At 34.2% G+C, this 22,967-nt stretch overlaps 2 protein-coding genes across 3 annotated transcripts; both read right to left on the reverse strand.

The window, feature by feature from the left end:
* Positions 1-3,697: 3,697 nt before the first annotated feature.
* Positions 3,698-12,856, reverse strand: LOC145611659 (uncharacterized). 2 transcript variants are annotated; one of them, XR_014106422.1, is made up of 15 exons: positions 12,587-12,856; positions 12,430-12,492; positions 11,265-11,320; positions 10,709-10,789; positions 10,379-10,452; positions 10,041-10,123; positions 9,730-9,836; positions 7,920-8,062; positions 7,768-7,815; positions 6,588-6,640; positions 6,088-6,172; positions 5,935-6,001; positions 5,700-5,816; positions 4,521-4,728; positions 3,698-3,841 (listed from the first exon to the last, which is right to left on the reverse strand). XR_014106422.1 is itself a non-coding variant. In XM_081667010.1 (14 exons), exons 1-14 carry the CDS (start codon positions 12,796-12,798, stop codon positions 4,616-4,618), a joined length of 1,302 nt encoding a protein of 433 aa, XP_081523136.1. In that variant the 5' UTR covers positions 12,799-12,856; the 3' UTR covers positions 3,973-4,615. The 2 variants fall into 2 exon arrangements, 1 of the variants encoding a protein (XP_081523136.1); XM_081667010.1 differs by lacking the exon at positions 3,698-3,841 and having other exon boundaries at positions 3,973-4,728.
* A 1,372-nt stretch (positions 12,857-14,228) lies between these two features.
* Positions 14,229-21,928, reverse strand: LOC145611218 (bifunctional riboflavin kinase/FMN phosphatase-like). Its single transcript, XM_081666515.1, has 11 exons — positions 21,820-21,928; positions 20,477-20,594; positions 18,101-18,287; positions 17,082-17,212; positions 16,932-17,001; positions 16,638-16,703; positions 15,917-16,071; positions 15,738-15,833; positions 15,049-15,200; positions 14,862-14,945; positions 14,229-14,776 (listed from the first exon to the last, which is right to left on the reverse strand). The coding sequence occupies exons 2-11, from the start codon at positions 20,550-20,552 to the stop codon at positions 14,627-14,629; spliced, it is 1,167 nt and encodes a 388-aa protein (XP_081522641.1). The 5' UTR covers positions 20,553-20,594; positions 21,820-21,928; the 3' UTR covers positions 14,229-14,626.
* Positions 21,929-22,967: the final 1,039 nt, after the last annotated feature.

The raw sequence follows: 22,967 nt of genomic DNA on the forward strand, positions 1-22,967 counted from the left end.
AGGGGTAAGACGATAAAAAAGATATGACATAAAAAAATCAAAGTGGGTGAAACATACAAGAACGACATAAAATGAAAAGCGGAAAAAACAAAAAAGGACGAGGGATTAAAAATATCATAATAAAGATATAAAAAACAAGGAAATAAATCATATTATTTTCTTTTAATATGATTTATTTTCTTAATTTTTGTATCTTTATTATGATTAATTATTTTAAAAAAAACCAATTTATAAAGGAAGTAATTAATTTTATATTTTTCATTGAAATAAATCATTTATTTTTGTAGAAATAAAAATAATTCATTTATATCACTAAATTGCCTCATTCATTAATAAATTAATGTAATATGGTAATAAAATGTCTTATTTATTTTATTTTATATTTATCAAAAAATACAAGAACTATAGAGTATGAGGTATTTCTAACCCAACCCATACCCATAACTATCGAAAAATTACCTCATACCCGACCCGACCCATACCCATACCTATCGAAAAATTAGGAGTACAAAGTATCAGGGGTATTTTTCGCTAAATATAAAATAAAATAAATAAGTAGGTGTTAGAAATACCTCATACCCGACCAATACTCGACCCGAATGATCCATTTGCCAGGTCTAGGCAGGAGTAGGGGTGTTCAAAAATCGATCCAGGCTGAAAAAATGGACCGGACAGACCGAATTGGTTGGGAAATTCATTTTTCAGTCTTCGGTCCGGTCTAAAACCCTATAAAAGCCGGTTTTGGACCGGATCGATATTTTACTTAAAGTATGCATAAAACTTTAAATAATGATTAAAATTATCCTTAATATGCCTAGAAAAAATTAATTTTATGAGCTTTTTATACTAATCATACATAAATAGACGTTATCATATTGTTTTTTCTTTATTTTTTAGTTTTCCATAAAAAAAAAAAAAAGATTTTTTCTTATTAAATCCTTGATCGGTCCAAAGCCAACCAATTAAGGGTTAAGGGTTTTGGACCGAATCCGAACCAGAATGAAATATTCGGTCCAAAACCAGTTAAGGGTTTTGGACCGAATGGTTTTGTTCGGATTCGGTCCCAATTTAATTGATCCGGTCTTCGGTTCTTGAAATTCTAATTTTCGATCTGGTCCAGTCTTGGACCGATAAATTGCCCTAGGCAGGACTAATCAACTAGGGTTGGTGTTACAATTAGGTTGGGTGAGATTTATGTTTAGGTTGATTATAAATGATTGAGAATTTCTTTAATCAAATCTAACCCAGCCCATAATTTATTGGGTGAAAAATTTAACTTTGGCCCAACTTTTATTAAACAAATTTTATGTTTATTGTTATTAAACAATTCCCATCAAATTTCACATTTTCAATACTTTCTTTGGGGATTTTTTTATTTATTTTTTTTTTATTGAAAACGAGTTAAGAAATGACAATTTTAACCCAACAAATTTAATCAAACATGTCATTAATGTCAATGCATTCGCTTAAAAAAGATTGAAAACTCCAAGCCTAAGTTTTAATCAAATTTTCAGATAGAGTCAACTTTTGCTATGCTTTAATTTTCATGTATATATAATTAATCACAAAATACATGTAATTCTTAGGTTTTACATGTTATAGATATCACAAGGACTAACAAATTTGATAGACAAATAAATAAAAAGAACTTATCTAATTGAGGAGAATAGCTTTACTTGAAACCATTCTTTTGCACTTTAGCCACAAACTAACAAGTTGCTAAGAATTGATGCCTTAAGGCAAATGCTAAGATTTTTGAGAATGCTTTATTTTTTTGGAGAAAGAGAAAATGCTTTTTAATTTCAAAGAGATGAAAGATTTAATAATTTTTGGAAAAGATGGTCGCTTAAATAGCCTCGTCAAAGAGCTATAGGTTTTAAGTGTGACGTAAGGCATTGCGTCATTAAATATCACAGAATCCTTAAGAGCTGATTTCAATAGCTGTAATAATTGAAAAACGATTGTGTAATTATGCCAAAATATTACATGTGACATTAATTTGATTAAGTTGACGTCATAGAATCCTCTGAATTTATTACAATGACAATATTATTGAAAATTATCACGCAATTATGCTAAAAGATAACAATGTAATGTAAGAATGACACGCAATCAAGTCGACGTCATAGAATTCTTTAAAAAATTATTTCCTCCGTTTTATATTGATCTTTCTACTTAGATTCTTTTTGTGAGATAAACTTGGTCAAAGTGAGAAGATCAATATGAAATAGAGGGAGTATTACAATAGCAACAAATTTTGAAAAATGACCACGCTATGATGATGATATTTTTCAAAATTATTTGCTTTAGCTATGATGGATGGAAAATTGGTTAATAATCCCTCCGTTTTTAAATACTTGCTCCATTTCTATTTCTTGCACTATTCATTTATCTTACTTTAACTAATGTTTGTGATTTATGTATAAGAAAAAGTAAAGTCTTGTGGATATTTGTTGGAATCGTCTCAATGATTATATTATTGATTTTCAATTGTTAGAATTTATACTTAATGATAATTAAAGATATTATTGATCAAAGATTAATATCGACATACGTGCCTAAGAGAAATGGAGCAAGTATTTAAAAACGGAGAGAGTAGTTAAGTCAAAAAATTAATATATCGATCACATGAAAAAAGTCCAACCCAAATTAAGAAGGAAAAATCAAGCCCGTTTAACCGTTTCTTTAGAGATTGAACCTTTGAGTCTTGATTGCATATAAGGGTTTTAAACAAATACACCATCCGTATTTGAATAAGTGAAACAAATCTCTTTTGCATGTATGTCAATACAAAATTATGACTAATTATATTTTAATTGTTAATGATAAAAATTATAAAAATTGAATATTAACAAACTATTCATTGAGACAATTCAAATACATACCCACAAGACATATTTAGTCACGTATTCCTAAACTAATACCAAATTAGAAAGATATTTAATGCTTATTTATAGCCATAAGCGCTACATATATCATTACCCTTTATTCTTATATGAGTCACAAATATTAGTCAACTAGCTTAAATCCCTTGCAACACATGGTTTTACAAAACATTATAAAGATTTATAATAATATAATTCTTCTTACAAGTTTTTTATTCTGTATAAAATATACAATCAGGTATATATTCATATTCTATACATTATCTCAATAGAAATTTTAGGTTGTACGTATACGTCTTATGTATTTTTTTTAAATTTGAATTTATGATTTTCTTTATAATAATAATGTATGTTTAATTATCTCTCAGAAAAAAAAAAAAAAAGAAAGAAAAAAATTGAATTCGGGAGTGAAAAATTGCATTACATTCAGATATAAAATCTTATAGAATGATATCTTATACAGTAAAAAAAGATATGGAAAAGGAAGTGAATCATAGTGATATAAAGAAGTGATTTTTTGTTTTTGTTTTTTTTTTTCCCTCAAAAAAAAGTGAATATTTTTTTGGAAGGAAGTGTTATTAAAAAAAAAAAAAGTTTTGGAGGGAAATAAATAGCACCAAGAAGTGACATGTGTCATTATTAAAATAGATAAATTGTGCAGAAAAAAAAAATTAGATAAATAGTGTAAAAGTCAAGACATTACACTTATTTAATATTGAGAGAATAATACATTGCTTTGTATTACTTTTATAAACATGTCAAATAATATTTAGGATTGTAAACATGTCAAATACCACTGATGTGTTTGTCAATTGTCCCTTAGGATTGTATCGAGAAAATGTCACGGTGTGTTGGTAGATTTAGACATTTAGTAACTTATTGATGCAACTATAGAGAATTGTCTTGAGGTAACCAGTATTTGAACCTTCACTGCTTGGCTTGCATCAAAAGGGTGGCTGCAGGGGAGTTCAAACATAGGATTAAATTCATGCCAAACCCTTCCATGGTTAAGCCCTATAGCATAGTCACTGACGAGAGGTAGGGTTAAGACATTCTCAGAGCCGGTTTAGGCCTTCAATTTGGGACTGTAAGTGTTACAACCGACTCAACAGACTGACATATACCTCCTAAGAACTTTGCATGATTATAGCTTGTAAGTTACATGGCTTGAATGCTCTCACGTTTGTAAGAGGGGATATCCTTGAATCTTGAGTGCAGTTACAAGAGTTACACAGCGGTTTTATTCAGAATGAACTAGTACTGCCAAACACATGAATATCATTAACTTCTTTCAAAAAAAAAAAAATTGAATATCATTAACTTATACCAACATTTCATGATTCCTCCCTATAGGTCACCTTGCACATGGGTCATTGGTTTTTAAAGGGGCAGACTAGATGAACTACATACTTTTCGGATCGAAACAATAAGGAACCTATAACTTGGTAAAAATTGAATCAACCAACTGTACTTCAAAGTTGAAAATCCACAAGCCTGACATGGCTCGTTCCCGCAATGATCTAAGTTAGCTATCTAGCAAGCTAGAAAAATAAGAAATGGCACCAAGCCAACTTATACAGTCTAAATACTACATATTCACAAGCTACAATAGGCTAATGATAGTGCTTAACTTACATGAAATTGAAGTCTAGATTGTTCAATGAAATTGCAGAACCTGAACACTTTTCATGCCTCTCAGAAATTGACAGTGTAGAGTAACCTAAGCTCCCCTACAACTTCTCATCTTCCAACTTTGGATCCGAATCTCCATTGTCGATGCTCATCATGTTTTCTGCCGCTGAAGTACAAGAGAACCCCCAGACAGAAGCACAATTCTCATTACCTAAATGATCAGGTGAAGGAGACAATAAGTTACCTTGATATGGATTTGCCAAGTATAAAAAATTCATCTGCAAGCCTTTACAAACAAGATGCACACATTAATTCATATGATTTATGATAAGCTTCTACTAACACAATTCAGTTAATAAAACAAAAATTACACCCTAACACTCTAAGCACCTCATTATTCATGATTATTATCTGAAACATAAAAAGCTCTGAAGTCTGAACTTCAATTCTTTTAAGAAGTTGTTTTTTGGTTTCATAAAGAATGCACTTGTATGAACAGATCAGCATGAGGTTTCCAAACCACTGTCTTAGACAGATAAGAAGGCCTTAATGTCTAGGATAAGCTCCTTTAATATTTAATGCCAAAAGTCTTAATAGTAGCTACTATCTCCACTTTCTTAAAATCACAATAATTTGACTTATGCTTGTCACCAGACAACTTTGTCCTTTTATATTTTGAATGCCATATAATACCAGTTATAAAAGTTTAGTATTTGAGATTACTAATCCAAAACATTTTACATTCCAATGTTTGTTTACATATGATCTCTTTGTTATTCTATGTCTAGTAAACACTTTATCATCTTCAACCTATCTTACTCCACAATATTTACACCATTCTAGTCACTCTTAATAAATCTACGTTCTATCTTACACTTACCATTTTACTTTTATCCACCTTTTTCTTACATTCACTCACCTGTCCTAGAAACCAAAGACTACAGAAAATGAGTACCAAAGAATTCAGGGGAAAAAAATATGGAGGAAGTAAAATAGAGCTCGAGGGCAATCACCTAGTGCCCTTAATAACTCTTTAGACAGGTCAGACAGCCCCAATGTCTATAGAGTACATAAGCAATTAAGCATGGAGGGTCCAGATGTAATATGAAGATTTATTTAATTTTTAGACTTAGAGCAAAAGGAAATAAAGTGCATCAACAGCAAAAGGGTTTGAAGAGTTACTGTTTGTGGTGACAACTTCTGCATCATCAGCATCATCAGGAAACCCAAACCTTCGATGTCCGGATGAAGTGACGGCCATTGGAAGGAATGGATGGAAGGAAAACCCATTCACAGTATCTACAGAAGAGCATGATAGTTATAGAAAAAAATTAGTTTGACATTCAATATAAACAACATAAGCTATGCTTTTTTTCTCACAATATACTTAGTAAATGCTGAACAATGCAATGAATACCTGATGCAGCTGCAAAACTGGATGCCCACTGCCCAGTCTGCAGATCATAAATGTGCACCAGACCATCCTAGGAATGAGATACAATTAAGATATAATGGATTTTTGTGATCACCTACTAGTTATCTTAAGATTAGTGTAGAGTTAATAACATACCTGTCCACCTGTTCCAAGATGTCGACCGATGGGCTCAATATCAAATGATATCCGCTGGTTAGTATGTTCTGTTGATCTATATAACCTACAGAGAGCAACTCGGAAGCTTAGGTCATTGTATACAACTGTTTATCTAGCGAAGCATATACAGAATATCAGAGAAAGGAAAAACTAATTTAGGCAAAAAAAAAAAAAAATTGGAAAATTAGACCCTGCATGCTTTTACCACAAACTATTTTACATCTATGGCATCAGCTGTTTATTCATCAGATAATCAAAACCATAAATTTTGAAAAAATTAAAAATAACAATTGTCCACATATATGGGGAATAACAGCACAAGTATGGCTGTGACACCTCATACAGTAGTAATATAGTGCAGTGCCAATATTGTAATAAATAAAAACAATTTGGTTTAAAATTGATAGCCATAGCAGTATATAGCACACAGCCTTATATTCAATAGAAATATTAACTAAGGAAAGAAGAATACTGCTTACTTGTACACAACCTCCACAGTATTACGCACATCCCAGCACATTATATAGGGATCCTTCAAACAATAAAAAAAATATTTGCTTCAGTAATTTTGCATCTTTTTATTTTTAACCTCTGAAATTCAACTGATCCGGAATATTATACCAAGAGGGATGTACAAAATAACAGGTAATCTGAAACCAAGCAATACAAGAGACCTTATATTAATAATATCACAAGTGACTAATATACGCAACACAATCAACATTATAAAATAAATAAATGAAAAAAAAAGCTGCTTTTTTTTTTTAAAAAATAAACAAAGCCATTAACCAATCCCATTACAAAGTATAGTTTTGAATCAGGATTCCTTCATTAGCATCATAGATTTGGTGCTTTGAAAACCATTTGTAAGAGCAGAAGGGTAAAATGCTAATCCAGATCTTTCAAGCATATATGGATCTACCAACAGAAGCATCCTCATAATTACTAGTGCTGGTAGTATCTCAACAAAAACCTAATTAACATTGAAGTCAATTATTTGCGGAGACTATTGAGTAAAAAAGGAAAATTAAGACTATAAAAAAAAAGTAAAAAGATATAAGACCTAAGCAAGAACTATAACACCATGAAGCATCTACTCAACCAATGCACCCAAGAAATGTTTTAGAATGGACACAAAATCATGAGTGTCAAAATTCAAAAGGGAAAGAGGTAAACAAAATCATCATCTGGCTAATAAGATTGCCCTGCCCCACATAGTCACATACACTTTCTCAGAAAGTAAGAGTGCATATATCTGACTGAACTCGACTCGTCAAGGGAAGGCTAAGAGCAATGTTCAGAGAATCAGACATACTCCAACGTCCAAACTGAGATATCAACCTACATGACAATCTAGAATTTTTACGACAATTATTATTTGCTATAATCACCTTCTTATACTGGAAATCTACGCATCAGAATAACAAGATCTGGCTTAGAAGCACGATTTCAAGTATCTGTTTGTACTAACAGTTGCACCTAGCAAATCTGAAGACACTTAAGTTCCATTGAATATATATTCAGCAGTCTAACAAAAGAACTAAGACAAATGATACTATAAAAGAGATGAAAATATTGCTCAAACATCCTCCAAAGGGTTATTAATATTCACTTCTTTTTGTATGCCCGTGTATCTACAGAATGAAGGAAAAGCCTCACCTTCCGAGCACCTGTATATAAATAGTTGCCATCCTTTGAGAACTGTAACTGCATGATATTAAAATTGTACAAAAATTAATTGCCAAGTGATAAATCAGTAATCACCACAAGAATCAAAACCCAAACAACTGAGCAGTTAACAGAAAACTAACATGTGTAATCCCGCCTTCTTGGCCATGTAAAACATACAAGAGTTCCATATTGTCTTCACTATATATGGCAGTAGTCTGGTCATAAGAACCAGTAGCAAACATACCAGAGTTTGCAGGAGAAAACGCAATTGCAGATATGATACCTACACATGGCAAACAACAGTAGGAAACCTAATGAATTCAGGCAACTGACCAAAAGAATACCGATAAGAAAGAAAGAAAAAATAAAATTCTTAATTGGCCTATTCTTTAAATGCTACCCTCTCCGCCCTCTATCAGCTAAATTTTTCCATTGTAGAAATCTGAAAATATTTTCAGGATTTTTACAAATAATAATCTGAAGTACTTAACCATGACAGAAGATAAATAGATATTCATTAATAGTGATCAAGTTACTACTTCCTTGATTATGCCAGCCATTAGAGATTGGAGTTTACAATGCTAATATTCACTTCACTAACCGACAGACGACATTCCTTGAGAAACACATACTCCTAACAAAAGCATAATTATAACCACACAATCACAGGCCAAGACTTTTGACACTGGATCCTACAGCGCGTTCTTGTCTTCTGTGAACAAGGGTGCAAGCCTTTTGGGAGATGGGCTTGTGAGCGCAAAGCTACACAAGCTAGAGTCTGGATCTAAAGGGGCATTCCTATCTTTTTGGTGACGGAGTACGGGTGACTGGGGTTTGTGACAGCCGAGCTAGTCCAGGGCTTATAGTGTCTAGTGAGTTTGGCACACTAAATTGCATGTGACAACACAATATCTTTAGAAGTCTAACTGTCTAATAACACACAAGCATTAAAGCAAGACATACTTGCTAGGAAACTTCTGTATTTTTAGTAATCACTTGCTCCCTAAAGAACTTCTTTTTTACATTGTTTAACACTGGATTGACAGAGACATGTTTATGAAATCAATTTTAGAAAAGTCTAGGAAAACATCAAAAACATGGAAAGGAGGTTGAATCCTAACACAATTGTTATCCCAATACCCTAAATGATGTTCCCATCTAGATAAGGGAAAGCAAGTGTATGTGTGTGCGCGCGCACAAGAGAGAGAGAGAGGTAGTAAAAAAAAAATTCATATAATAACTGTCGGAAAAATGACACCTACCCAATTACAAGTAACCTAACAATGACCTACAAGTATATAAACAAATGACATTTCTAGGAAACTAGATTGAATTGGATATGGTAGTGGGAACTTCTGAGAGAAACAAATTCCTATCTCCTTTTATTCTCTATGTTTTTGTATGTATGTGCGGAGCCGTGAACACATTATTCTCAAGTCAGAATACCATAAGTGACTCACTCCAAAGACGATATAGAGTAGGTCTGAACATCTTAATACCGTGAACTTCACTTTACACCAGTGTGATAGGTTTACGTGAAATTAAGGAGAGCACAGATCTGTGTGACTTACAAGCATTATGGTGCCAGCATCATGTATCACTGAACAAGTACAACCAACACCTCACACCTATCAGAATATGGCCGCGGAGGAGGGGGAGGAGGAGGGGGGGGGGCATGAATATACCGCATTAGGAAGTTAGCATAATTAAACATGTATAATTAGATGCTTTGAATTGCATAATTTGAGAGATCTTTGTCCAATTTTTCATGACTAGATATTTGCAGTCTACTCTTTCGCCCATTTCCTAAGACCTTAAATGATAATTCTTATCAACCATCAAGACTCTTCTATCAAGCCCTAAACCAACACCTAAGGTTAAAATTCTTCAACAACAATCCAAAGCATTTGCATAAGTTGTACAAGTATCTGAAAAGGCAGAACGCTGTACCAGACTGCCCTTCTTTGGATCCTTGAAGAGTTGAATGTTGTTTGAAATCTTTACCGGGGCGATGCACATCAAATACCCTCAGTGTTTTGTTGTACCCAGCAAATATCCTAGGGAATTGAGAAACAAGGAAAAAGACAAGAATGAAATAAAACAGTTAATCATTGCCAAATAATGCAAACAACATAACTTAGGTGCAGTTCCTAAAATTTGGTGGCAGAACTTCAATGCTTGAACTTGACAACATACAAATACAAAGTGAACACTAGAAAAGCAAGAGAACAAAGAATCTTCAAGCAATTCATGTCATATACTTGGTTCCAGTAGGGTTGAAAGCAATCGAAAAGGCAGCAGTAATCTCATCCATAGCATCAAAAGCTCGATATGTACAGCGTAGCTGCAAAACAAATTTATAATTAGAAAATTAGCTAAGTGCTAAAAAGAGGAAGACAATAGGCAAGAGTTTTAGGCTTGATATATGGTTGAAATCAAAGAATAAAAACAAATAAGATAGCTTTTAAAAATGTCAAAGAAGAAAGCATTATAGACTTCAAGCAATTATTAGGGAGAAAGAGAGAGAGAAAGAGAGAGAGAGAGAGAGAGAGAGAGAGAGAGAGAGAGAGAGAGTAGATTTACAATAAAGGCACAGCACCTCACCAGTAGTTGAATCCCAAAGATGAATAGGGTGGTCACGAGTAGTTGTAGCAAAAACACAGCTAGTCGTATCTGGAGGTAAAAAACAAGGGCAATGATATTATATATCAAAATTCAAGGGTCTAATGGAGATAGCATCTCTGCAATCACTGATGTAAGATTAAATTGTTATTGCTTTAAGAAGGAGCCTCATGAAAGGAACAGCAATAAAGGCACACTAAACCAGAGATGCTATACATAAACATCACTGAACATGTAAATCTTCCATTATGGAGTATGACTTAAATATACATGAACAAAAGGAGGTTAAGAGCCTGTAGTCACATACCTGAAGCTGACATGTAAGGGTACCAACAATAGTCATACACAGACTCCCCCTCATTTATGACATGGTTGGCAGCATATGAATCTGCAGCCAGACAATAAACTTCAGAAAGCTATGCCTCCATATTCCGGGGTGGGAAGGAGGGGGGGCTACAGTATGCTTGAGATGATAGCAGAATAATTCACCACAATAAACTTGAAACATAGAAAGCATTTTATGGAGTTTTTTCTCAAAACTATTCTTCTGTGTTAGGAATAGCCCCACATTAATTAAGAAAGAGACATACATGCAGCTTGGTCAATTCTATTTGCAATAAGGCAAAAATTTTATGTTCATGTATACATGAATTAGATTAGGTTCACAAGGCAGGTCATGTTATCAGGCATCAGCATTCAAATTATGTGCAGATCATATACATACTGGTACTTTAAGCAACTGACTCAAAGATAGTAAGGCAGAAATTATTACTTTTCATTTTTACCAGTTTTAGGCAGAATAGCTGTCACAGTAAGAAAAGGGATTTCAAAATTATTAATAGTTTTGCAAAGTAAATTCTCACCTTCATCGGGATCAGAGGTAAAAGACCCATTCGGGTAATCACTTTCATTATCAGGCCTGCATAAAAAGAAACAAGTTAACAGTAATCAAAATTATCTCGCTAATGTATACAATGTGCAGAAGGAGAGTATGAGAACACCAAATCATAATCGCCTACTGCTAGAGTGCTTTGTGCTAGCTACTAAGAAGTGAATTTTTTTTGTCTTTGTGTCAGAGTTATATACAAATACATTCACTAAATTTTGAGGTGAAATTTTGAGTAATAACATAGAATAAAAACAATAATGTCAAGGTTAGAAGAGTAGTTCTGATATACAAAGTATAAAACTTAGTTCCAATTTCAGTTCCATAAATTTCTTACATAAATTTAAAGAGTTTAGCTATTTAGCGGACTATTACTTAGCTAACATCTAACAAAAAATGATACATAAGTTCCCTTCATCTCTCTATAGCTTTCTCCATTCTCCCACTTCAGTTTAATCTTCACCCACACTCCAAGGCATCTCAATTTCAATACAACTTAGATGGCTACCTATTGATGTTGGCACAATGTACTAAGGAAATCAGACAGTACGAGCAAATCAATAAACTCAAATAATTGTATACCTAACAAAGAACCATAACCTACAAACATTAAAGACCGTAAAGGCTCATTCGAGGAACGCAAATGAATTTACATTTTGGAAGCAACAGTTCGCACTAATGTCCATGGTAGTGTTTGTCCACCTACAAAAATCTCACTAAATACCACTCACAAAACACCATTACCACACTTAAAATGCTGTTTGGGATGGAATTTCGTTACAATCGATATTGGCACGAAACTTCGTTACAAACAAATTAAATTCATTACCACAACCATCGTTGTCCATGGTAGTGTTTGTCCACCTACAAAAATCTCACTAAATACCACTCACAAAACACCATTACCACACTTAAAATGCTGTTTGGGATGGAATTTCGTTACAATCGATATTGGCACGAAACTTCGTTACAAACAAATTAAATTCATTACCACAACCATCGTTTATCATTTATTACCGTCTACCAAACGGGCCGTAAGTAATACTTAAATTTATAAATGAAAGCATAAAAAAGTTCACAGCTTGAGCAGACATCCAAATTGCAACCCTAGAAATTGAAATAAAAGAGAGAGAAATACTGACAATGAGAAGAGGCGAAGAGTATTATCATCAGAACTGGTGAGGAAGCATGAACCATCAGGCGACCTGCACAAAATCAACAGTAAAATAAAATTAAAAAAAAATTGAATAAAATTGTAAACAAAAATCAGAAATGAAGAGGAGGAGAGAGAAAGGGTACCATTTGGCGGATTTGAGGAAGTTGTTAGAGTTTGAAGGGGAACGAAATTGGCGATGAAAATGGTAGTTTCTGTAAGGTTGAATGTCGAACCTAATTTCTGGCCATGAATAAACTTCACTTTGATTATCAATGGTAGTTTCATCGTTATCTTGTTGCGCTCCGTTTTCTTCAAAGTGTTGTTCATCTTCTTGCTGCGGCTGCTCTTCCGCCATTGAAGCACAGGGTATTAAAGCTGCCAACTTCACTTAGTTTTTTTCTGTTCTAGGAAGCTCTAGTCACTATTGAGTCTCTAGTCTTTCATCTATTGTTGGGCACACATAATATGAGAAACTAGAGTTTACGGCTCGGTACGGCACGGCTCGGTACGGCTCGGCTCGCATACCGGGTTGTGTTGTTTCAATTGACCTCTTATTGTTTACTACAGTAAAAAGTTAAGGAGAAAGACTCTATTGGGTTGGAATATCTCACAGGTTAACTAAGCCTGAATTAACAAGCTAGGCTCTTTGAAATTGGGGGAAGGAGTAAATGAATCCCCATAGAAATTGACCTCTATATGAAGTACTTTTCTTGTAAATGGTTAAAAAAGTGAGTTGGCACATGGGTTGTCTTGTCTTGTGGTAAGCTCACGTCAGAATAGACTACTTTTTGTGCGTGTTTCACTGGTTCTTCATGGCAATTTAGTTCGGATCCGACCCTACTCCGCCTCGATCCGAGGTAAAAACATCCGCTCCGAGTTCGACACCATTAAAATAATCTGACTCCGAGTCGGAGGAGGGTCGGAGTCGGATCCTACAAAAAATCCGAGAAAAAAATCCGACTTTGACAAATGTCCGACTCTAATGGATTATTGGACTCTGACTCCGATAGATCGTGGATTTTGGTGTGGGTCATGGTGGCAATAGGTGTGGGTTGTTAAGGCCCAAATAGCCCGATTTCTCAAAGTATATTAAATAACGAAAAAACTCGGAGTCGGTCGGATCGAAGTCAAAATCGAAGGCCGGATATTTAAGTCAGAGTCGGAGTCAGATTTAGCCTTCGACTTCCTATAAGGTCGGAGTCGGATGTAGCATAATCCACTCCCGAGTCCGACCCGTTGCCATCCTTACCTCTACTTTTTTTTGAAACACATCCTTACCTCTACTTACATGCTTACATGAGTCACATCTAGACCATGTCTAATAATACAGGTTTGGGCAAATTTTACTAGATATAGCATGTTGTTAGTTTGTATTGTTCAATTTAACATCTTTGTTACAACCATTGCCTGAACTACGTTTTCTTTTTATTTGCAAGAGTTGATCAAAACATATTACATATTTACATCAATGGGCTCAAATCATTGTAGAAAAATTAAAATGGTTTAATATGACATTTGGGATGTGCCATAATTACATATGGATAGTGCTAAACTTAGTCCAGTGGAAAAGTGTCTATCCCGCAAATTAAATCTTAGAGCCAAAAAAAAACTTGAAGGTTGGAGTAGTCATAATCCTTCTCTTTAAAGAAAATTAAAAAAAATAATAATGAAAAAAGGAGAGAGAGAGAGATAGAGAGAAGTGCCACAAGGCAAAAGCGTATAAACACAAATAATGGCGTGACACAAACCAATATGCAAAGTTTAAAAGAACTAAGGACATTCACATCAAAGCACCAAGTGGTCACCATTTTTTATAAGTAGCAGCTAGATAGTACGAGTAGTTACATTCAGAAATTCCCGGGGTTCACATAGCGTCGTACCAAAACTAATACATACATGTCTGAATATATGGCGCGCTGTTTCTACAGCCAGCAAAAGGAGACATGAATCAAGAACCACACTGTATAGAGATGTAAAAGAATACGACATGTATACGAATAGTAAGGAGGGCAAACTAGCACATAGCCAACTGAAGCCCAGCCTAGATGGAGAAGAACATCTTCCACAATTATTATATTTTGATGATAAAATGAGAAGATGTATTACAATAGTTCTGTTTCCAGAGGTCCATTACAATAAAATTATCAAATGAAACATGTTTCTTCATATGCAATTAGTTATGACTAAGTGAGGCTACCAGTGGTCTCCAACAAGCTGTTAAAATAGGGATCATCTCTGTACTTTGAGTAAATGGGAAGCTCAAGAGTGCTCTCTGCTATTCTCCGGTCCTCATAAATCTTTGCTACAAGACTTTCCAAAGAAGGAAAATTGGCCTGTAAAATTCAAAGTCGAAAATGCCTTCATCATGGTATTCGTAGCAGAGTGGAAAGCGAATAAAGTTTACACAAAACACGTTACCTCATGTCGTATATAACCAACAACAATAAGGCGTAATTCTTCTCCATAAAAGTCATCCTCAAACTCATGCAGAAGCCAAGGTTCCTTTAAAAAAACAAAAGGATGTTACAGATAATCTTATATAGTAGGGAGAGGAAAAAAAAAACAAAAATGGGGTAGACCTCCATAAAATTCATGTTCCACTCACTATTGTCTTCTCTGGATTGTTGAAATAAGGATTCCAGCCAATGCTCATAACCATCTTGTAAATTCCTTGTTTGGAAATTCCCGCCCAACCAAAGTATACACCAGATGGATATTCAGAGATAACATTTGAGTAGCTCTGTGTGGACAAATTAGCTACAAAATATTGATGAAATGGTCGGAATGCAGATTCTGATATTGTCAAGAAATTATGAGCACAAAAATAACATGCCAAAATACCAATTAAGCTTAGTAATTATTACAACGTATTAGTTACAAACAGAAATGTAAGAATGTACGTCATTTTTTAAGTCAAATTCAAAATTTCATTCAGTTACACAGTATAACAAAACAGATAATCAGGGCTAGTGGGCTGCTGATAGAAAGTAATTAGCCCAGATACGATGAGTTATGTTAGTAAAATCTTAAATATGGTTCACCAATCCACAAACCAATTAATCTGGATTCAGAATTTGATCCATCCATTCAAATGTTCAGTAGCCTCTTATTATATTATCAGGTTTAAATTCACACAAATCATCCAAATCTCTACTTCAAAGATAAAAGTTGTGGAAATTTATCAATATCAAACATATTACACAAGACTCGAGCAAATGTCAGATACATTATAATGGAACCATTGTTAAGAAATATTTCATCTAGCAAGGAAATTACCGACTAATTAAAACACACCTGTGGGGATGCCAAGTACCTTTGACCCACTGCCAAATCCCTTAATGACAGGACCACCAATGTGCCAAGGTTCTATAGGAAGGGTTCCGCCAATCCCTGTACAGGTTCAAGGTAATATTCAGTAACATAAACTGCAAACAGCATCCCATCTCTGACAGCTTTTAATTCATGGCAATTACAATCTTGAAATGGAGGTAAGCTCCACTGCTTCGGACGAAAATCAAATAGAGAATTAATGACTTCGTCTGCCATTGTGTAGAGATGTGATTGTTTTGGCTGTGACGGTACAGCAATCACTTCCATTCCAGCAGCCTTGCCTGCAGTAACACCAGGTCTAAAATAGGCAGAAAAATTGAAGTGTTAAGCATGACAAGTACAGCACATAACACAAAGCCAACTAAGAAAAATTAACTGAAAAAGAGAAAAGGGGAATCGTGTTAAAAATCAATATGTTGAAAAAAAAGTGTTCTTAGAGTTTGTTCACAAAGGTTAAAATTTGGTTTCACACACAAGTCATCCAAAATAAGAAGTATAACTATATCGTAAAAAACTTGAAAAGTATGCAATAGATGACAACTTTTAAGCATCCTAGAGACCTAGACACAGAGTCACAACAGTATAAAAAATGAATCAGTTGATCTTGTTTACACCCCGAGATGTTTACTGATAATTATAAGATCAACGTTTTTATTTCTCTCATCCAAAAGTAATGTAGAGTTTTTGCAGAACTATTTGCTACATACACATTAAGTGATGCTTGTAAACTTTTGGTTAAAGAAAGGGGTGCACCTTCAGCCTAGGGACACCTCATTAAAATAGCCTTGCCCACCTCGGAGCCTAGGCACACCTTTATATACACTGCTGACAGCCAATACTAGACATCTTTGGCAGGACACTTACATGGAATCTTCAATGACGAGGCAACTGGAAGGTTGGACATTGAGCCTTTTGGCTGCTTCAAGAAACCTTCCCCAAAAAAAAAAAAAAAAAAAAAAAAAAAGAATCAAGCACATTAGAAAAATTGTTTAATCAGATCAAACCCAGGTCGTTGTCCAATTCCTTTTCTTTTACCAACACCACAACAGCCCTCACATAAATGCAAAAGGATTACACCCTACACCCTTAATTGATTGATGCACGAGGAGAAAGATATAAAAAAAAAACTTTGCAAACAAAAGTGTACTTATTACTCACAAATCAGGAGATGGCATTCCAGCTTTAACTTCATCTCCACCAATTACAACAGAAAATGATTCTTTCCAACCTACAAAATGAAAATGAGTAAGCATGATGATGGATGGAGAAGCCATCAATTAATTGAATAAGGCTTCTAGTTTTATGTACCGTGGTGATAGGACAATTTCTTCTCTATGGAAGTTCTACGAGAGTTTGAGGCCAAGGCAATCGGTATTCCATGCCCATGCAAATGATTAATCAGTCGGTTGGCGCCTGGAAGAGGTTTGATGTTGCTCAAGCTACAGTCAAAATTGGAAGAACAATCAAGCAGAAATCAATAATGGAGTATATTATCAAATTACGGATTGCAGTATTTCGGATGAATATGCTTATCCTACTCAAAAAAGAAACAGTCATGCTTTGTCAAAAATATTCAAGCGAAAATACAGACACTCTACTCCACAAAGAAAGGCTATATGAGTAATAAGTATATACAACCATACAGAAATGGCACAATCAAATGCCAGATTTCCAAAGAAGATGATGGCTGAAAAAGAAAAAGTTTCAGCTTTCAATAGAACAAATTTTGCTACACATAGCCTTGTCCTTAATCAGAGTTTCCTGATATCCCAAATCATCACCAAGATGGTTTACAATAAGAAAATAACACTCGGATAGAAGAGGGACAATCATTTGATAGAACATAGAAGTAAGCTAGAAGATAAATTCCGTATTTAAGTATGAACAATGACAAAGTGAAGCCAAATCAACAATTGTCTAAATAGATTTAGTAATTGATGTGAGATCAGTAATCATTATGTGAGGGAGAAATCACAAAATTTAAAACTCAATAGCTCAATAAATTCCAAGAAGCCACAATACAAGTACAAATATCCAAGAAGCCAATAAAAAAAATAAATAAATAAAAAAAAAAGTAAAAATAGATATTTGCTATGATATAGAGAAAAGAGAAAAATACATTTGCTTCACATGCTTGGAAAGTAATATTACTGTTGACGTTCCATAATTGGCCAAAAAAAATGTCCACGCTTTAGAATTTTAAATACAAGCGGCACTCGATATTTGCTATTCTACAACACACAAAAACAAGAAAACACAAGTGTGACAACATCAAACTTTTATTGATCACAAATTATTGCAGGAGGACTAGGTAAGAGTTTCATTACTGATCAGAGAGCATTGGGGTGAATTCTTTTTCAAATTCCTCTGCTGTGCAACATAGGTTATAAGCTTCAACAACAGCAGCAGATGCTTCCAAGGGGGTCTTTCCAGCTATCCTAAGCACCTCTCTCCCATCCCACTCCTTTCCATACTTAATCAAGAAACTCTTCAATACATCAAGTATTACTCCATCTGTAATAAAATTGAAACTAAATCATCATAAAGCACCTAGAAGTTTCAAAAGGCGTGAGGCATGATGCACACTAATAAATTATTGGTCCTGGAGTCCAGCAATAGGTGAGAGGTAACTGAAACCACCTTGGCAAAGCAAGGCACAATGTTTCTCATTCAGAATCACATCCTACAAGAGTAAGAACTAAAATCAAGGAACTTAGTGATGCTATATCAAGCATCACCAGATATCTTAATTTTGATAAAAATATAGAACAAATTAGAAAACAGTAATTTAAACAGGTCTGCCTCTTATCCTCAAGCACCTCTAGGCTGTTCTTGGCAAGTTGGCAAACTTAAGGTGAGCATCCCTTAAGCCTTGTTGTGCTTGCCTTTCTAACATGCTGGCATGATCCAATACTGCTGACAAGCATAGATATTTCAATTTCTGTATCCTCAAAAACTATCCATATCACATCCCTAATATTATATTCTTTTGTTATTCACTTTTAGTACGTAGATCAAATCACATTTTTACAATTCAAGTGCCTGATACAGTAGACCTGTCCATTGTCCACTTCAGATGAAGTACAAGATTAAGTAGAATGACAATGATTCAACCACCAAGGAAATTGCATATGGTTTAAACTCATTGAGAAGTACTCCCTTCATCTCAAATAAGTTGCCACAAATGCTTTTTCAGTCTCCAAAGGACACGATATTTTACCATAACTATCTCAAATTGCAAATTATAAACGGTACATAAAACATAGATGATTGGAAGAACACATTGTGATGAATCTAACAAGACCGCACTGATTACACTTTTTCTCATATTATTAGTGAGAATTTATGGTCAACATTTGTGAAGTTTAATCTTGATATGCAATTTTAGCAGGAAGTAGCAAACAATGATTGCCAATGAGAGTGAGAATTCTTTTTTTGATTTATTTTATAAAAAATATAATAATAACATAAAAAAAATAATCTCTTCATTGCAATACATTCAACATTTCAACCCCCTAACCCACCCTAAGTGGTACGAACAAGAAAATGTAAACTAAAGGGGGGGATTGGGGAGGGAGGGGGGGAACATGAGCAAAAACAAAAACAAAAACTCTCCAATAATGATACTCAATATCTACTGCAAATCTTCAACATCTTAAACAAAACAAGTACAAATGTAAAATAAAATAAACATCATTACTAAACAATCACAAAATTGTCTTCGTAAAGGAAGAGCTTAAACTGATTCTTCAAGAGCCAATGATACTGCATTGACCATCTCTTATCCCAAGTGACAGACAACCGAGAGTTAAAATCCCATGTTCCCATCAACAACTATAATTAGTGGGAGTCCACAATCAAACAATTCAAATCTAAAGGCAATGCAAAGTATCTCCAAATGAGCTCTCTAATCTTTCTTTTCCATTTCTCTCCTCTAGAAACTCTATCGGAAAATAAATTAAATTAACTAACAACCCAAAACATTTGAAGAGACTAAAAACATTTAAGATAAAGAATCTTTGTTAAAAATCTTGCAATTTGCAAATTGTTAGGATTCTTAGGGAAAATCTACCATTAATCTCTCTATTTGAAGCTTGTAGGAGAGGGAAGGAGGGTGGGGGAACTCTACAAGCCCCATGAAGATGCAGCCCGAAATTCCCATTGTATCTTCTTTACTTCAGTTTTTTCCAGTGTTTTAAGTCCACAATCTTCTAAACACTTGCAGCAACAAGCAAGCAAACAGCTGTAAAGGATTTCCTTGATTTCCTTCACCAGTTCACGACCCATATTCCCAATATTGTAAGTACAATTACCCCCCATAATTACACAGCCAAACAAGCAAATTCACAAAAGATCACATAATATTCCATTGTTTTATGGCAGTGAGCACGTACAAGGTTCAGCCACCAAGCTTCAAAAGCACAACATAAATTATATTTCGACTATACTAAGTATTAGAGTAATATGAAATTGAAAACTTTTCTTAAAAATTTGATTTGCAGGGTGGGGGACGCGATTCATAAAATTTTGGTCAATTTTATGACAATTCCCATGCCAACCCCCACACAATTTAATGCATGAGCAAAATAGCATATATACTATTGATCTCCACTCATAAAAGATGCATAACTTCATACAAGTTTAGAAAAGCAAACAACCCACCAATTGATAAATAGGAAACACAAAACATTAATTAAGCATACCTGTATCAAGAAGTGTACCATCCAAATCAAGGATCACAGAAGAAACTAATTTCTCAGCAGGATTAGATGTTGTCATCTTGTCGATCACAAGAAGCTCCCACACCTTTGTACTTTATATCTGTAAGGAATAACATAGACATCCACTTAGTCATGTATTACAAGAATTGATCAGTATCTACTATCTACTGAATCTACACAGTCAATTACTTTGCCACCATGTATATTTGCACAATGGGAACACGGTATCAATTCATCATCTTGCAAAAACAGCTGTTAAAAGTCTAAAACCCAAGTTGCAATCCAAAAAATAAAAAGAGAACGAAATGAACAACAAAACTTCAAATCAATACTAAATCCATCAAAGCCTCCAATTGAATCCATAATAGTAGCTAACTATTGGCATAAATGAGAAATAAGTAATGAGTAGAGAGACAACTCTCCTAAGTCCTAACTCTACCACAAAACAATGGTTTCTAGGTACATGATTTCGGCTTCAAACTTTCGAGAATAAGGCTTTGGTGGTATTGTTGTAGTACCACAAAATAAGTAAGGATTCAGAATAACAAAACTAGAGGTACAAACTGTAAACTGATTCAAGACTTTCAACTACTACATAATTATATACTTCCTCCGTTTTCTTTTACTTGCAACACACATTTTAGGCACGCAGTTTTAAGAGATGATTAGTGAGGGTAAACGAGCGATTTTATCAATATAATTTTTACACGAAGATTAGAATAGGATTAAGTATCATTTGTAAAAATTATAATGAATAATTTATCCGTTTACATTACATAAACCCGACCTCAAAACACGTGCCACAAAGCTGTGTTGCAAGTAAAAAGAAACGGAGGAAGTACAAGACACGAAAATCGTTGTATAATTAATATCATGGACTGATTAGATCTTGTCCATCTTCAAATTACAGTAAAATTCAGAAACTAAAAATGTAACATCCGTTATTTAGATTAAGACTTACAGTATATACAATCAGCTCGAAAACAATTCCAACAACAAGAATAGACAATGAACAATATCATAATACCTCACCAATCTACAACAGTTCAAATCAGCCAATTAATTGCCTTAATTGCATTTCACAACATCTAAATATAACTTTCGAATTAAATTTTAATACCCAAGTTACAGAATATTAAACCAATTAATCAAACAGTAACGAACAAGTTTAATAATTAAACCAAACCCTTAAAATAACTTTCTCATCAAGTATCAACAAAGAAATAAAATTAACCTAAGTAATTTAATTACGCACAAAATAGCAACAAATGAGCTGATAACTCATCAAAATTTGCAAAATTTCCAACAAAAAATCGAAAATTCACCAGAATTGCTGGAACGGCAGTGGGCTGGTACTGCGCCAGGCGGATGATATCGCTTGATGGTGTGGACAATGCCACGATCAACGTCGTTTTTTTTTTTTTTTTTTTTTTTACAGAAACGTCGTTGTTGCCTTGTTGGGCAGTGCCAATTATAATGAGAATGGTAATTTTTTGGGTTTTTCTAAGCTATACCCCTAAGGTATTCGAGTTTCTAAGGTGTACCCATGCTTTTATAGGTTTCTAAGCCGTGCCCTTCAACTCCTTATCAATACTAAAATGTACCCTTATTAGTTGTTTAAAAGTTATTTGAGAGTGTGATTTCGTGGCTTCATTTTTCATTATTAGGGTTGCGGTGGCTAAGATTTCTTTCTCTTACCATTTTCTTACCTTTTATCATCTTTCTATTAAATTTATAGTTAACTTTAGGTGACGTGGAAGTTCTAAGGAGGGTACCATTCATTAATGGTAGTGAGTTGAGGGGCACGACTTAGAAACTCAAAAAAGCATGGGTACACCTTAGAAACTGAAATACCTTAGGGGTATAGCTTAGAAAAACCCTTTTTTTTTCCTTTCTCATAGTTTTTTTTTTTTTTTTTGACGGGGAGCAAAATCATTCATTCGTAATAAGAGTATCCATGAGTACATAAGGAGAGACCTCATTCGGTACTCTATTTTCCCAAACTTGTTCTACATTAAAAGGAATAAAACGTGCAAGGTTGTGAGCTACTTCATTACCCTCGCGTCGTAAATGAGACCAAACAACTTGCTCAAAATCAGTACCAAAATAACTATGGCGTGGGATAATTTTTTTTTTTTTATTTTTTTTTTGGGTGCTGAAGAGGGGCGAAACCCCTGAAAGAAGAACCAAAAAGAAAGTAAACACACAAACAAGAAAGAAATAGACGAAAAAAAGAACACCTAGCTAGTGCGAGACTAACATAATGCCATAAGGTCACAGCTAGGTTCACTTACTCTGGGAAACCATCTGAGGCAACGCAACACCTTCCAAATTCTCCAATAAAACGGTATGAAGATCCTTAGGGACCGCTTCAAAGAGGGTAAACGATTGAGTTGCAGTCACACCATAGTTCGCAAGCCAATTGGCATCACGATTAGCTTCACGAAAACAATGTGTGATAGCAATCTCTCAA

Source organism: Chenopodium album, chromosome 24 (assembly GCF_948465745.1).
Source record: "Chenopodium album chromosome 24, dcCheAlbu1.1, whole genome shotgun sequence".
In the NCBI taxonomy this organism is placed as follows: Eukaryota; Viridiplantae; Streptophyta; class Magnoliopsida; order Caryophyllales; family Amaranthaceae; genus Chenopodium; species Chenopodium album.

Bases quoted from the DNA above. Each gene is read 5' to 3' on its own strand.
- LOC145611218 (XM_081666515.1), bottom strand. From the start codon at position 20,552: ATGACAACATCTAATCCTGCTGAGAAATTAGTTTCTTCTGTGATCCTT. The intron at 15,834-15,916 runs GTAATTGCCATG...GAACCTGTACAG, and splicing joins CTTACCTCCATTTCAAGATT to GGATTGGCGGAACCCTTCCT. The intron at 14,777-14,861 runs GTAACGTGTTTT...TGAATTTTACAG, and splicing joins TTGGTTATATACGACATGAG to GCCAATTTTCCTTCTTTGGA.
- LOC145611659 (XM_081667010.1), bottom strand. From the start codon at position 12,798: ATGGCGGAAGAGCAGCCGCAGCAAGAAGATGAACAACACTTTGAAGAA. The intron at 8,063-9,729 runs GTACAGCGTTCT...TGCCATGTGTAG, and splicing joins ATCCAAAGAAGGGCAGTCTG to GTATCATATCTGCAATTGCG. The intron at 6,641-7,767 runs GTGAGGCTTTTC...TATTGTTTGAAG, and splicing joins TATATACAGGTGCTCGGAAG to GATCCCTATATAATGTGCTG.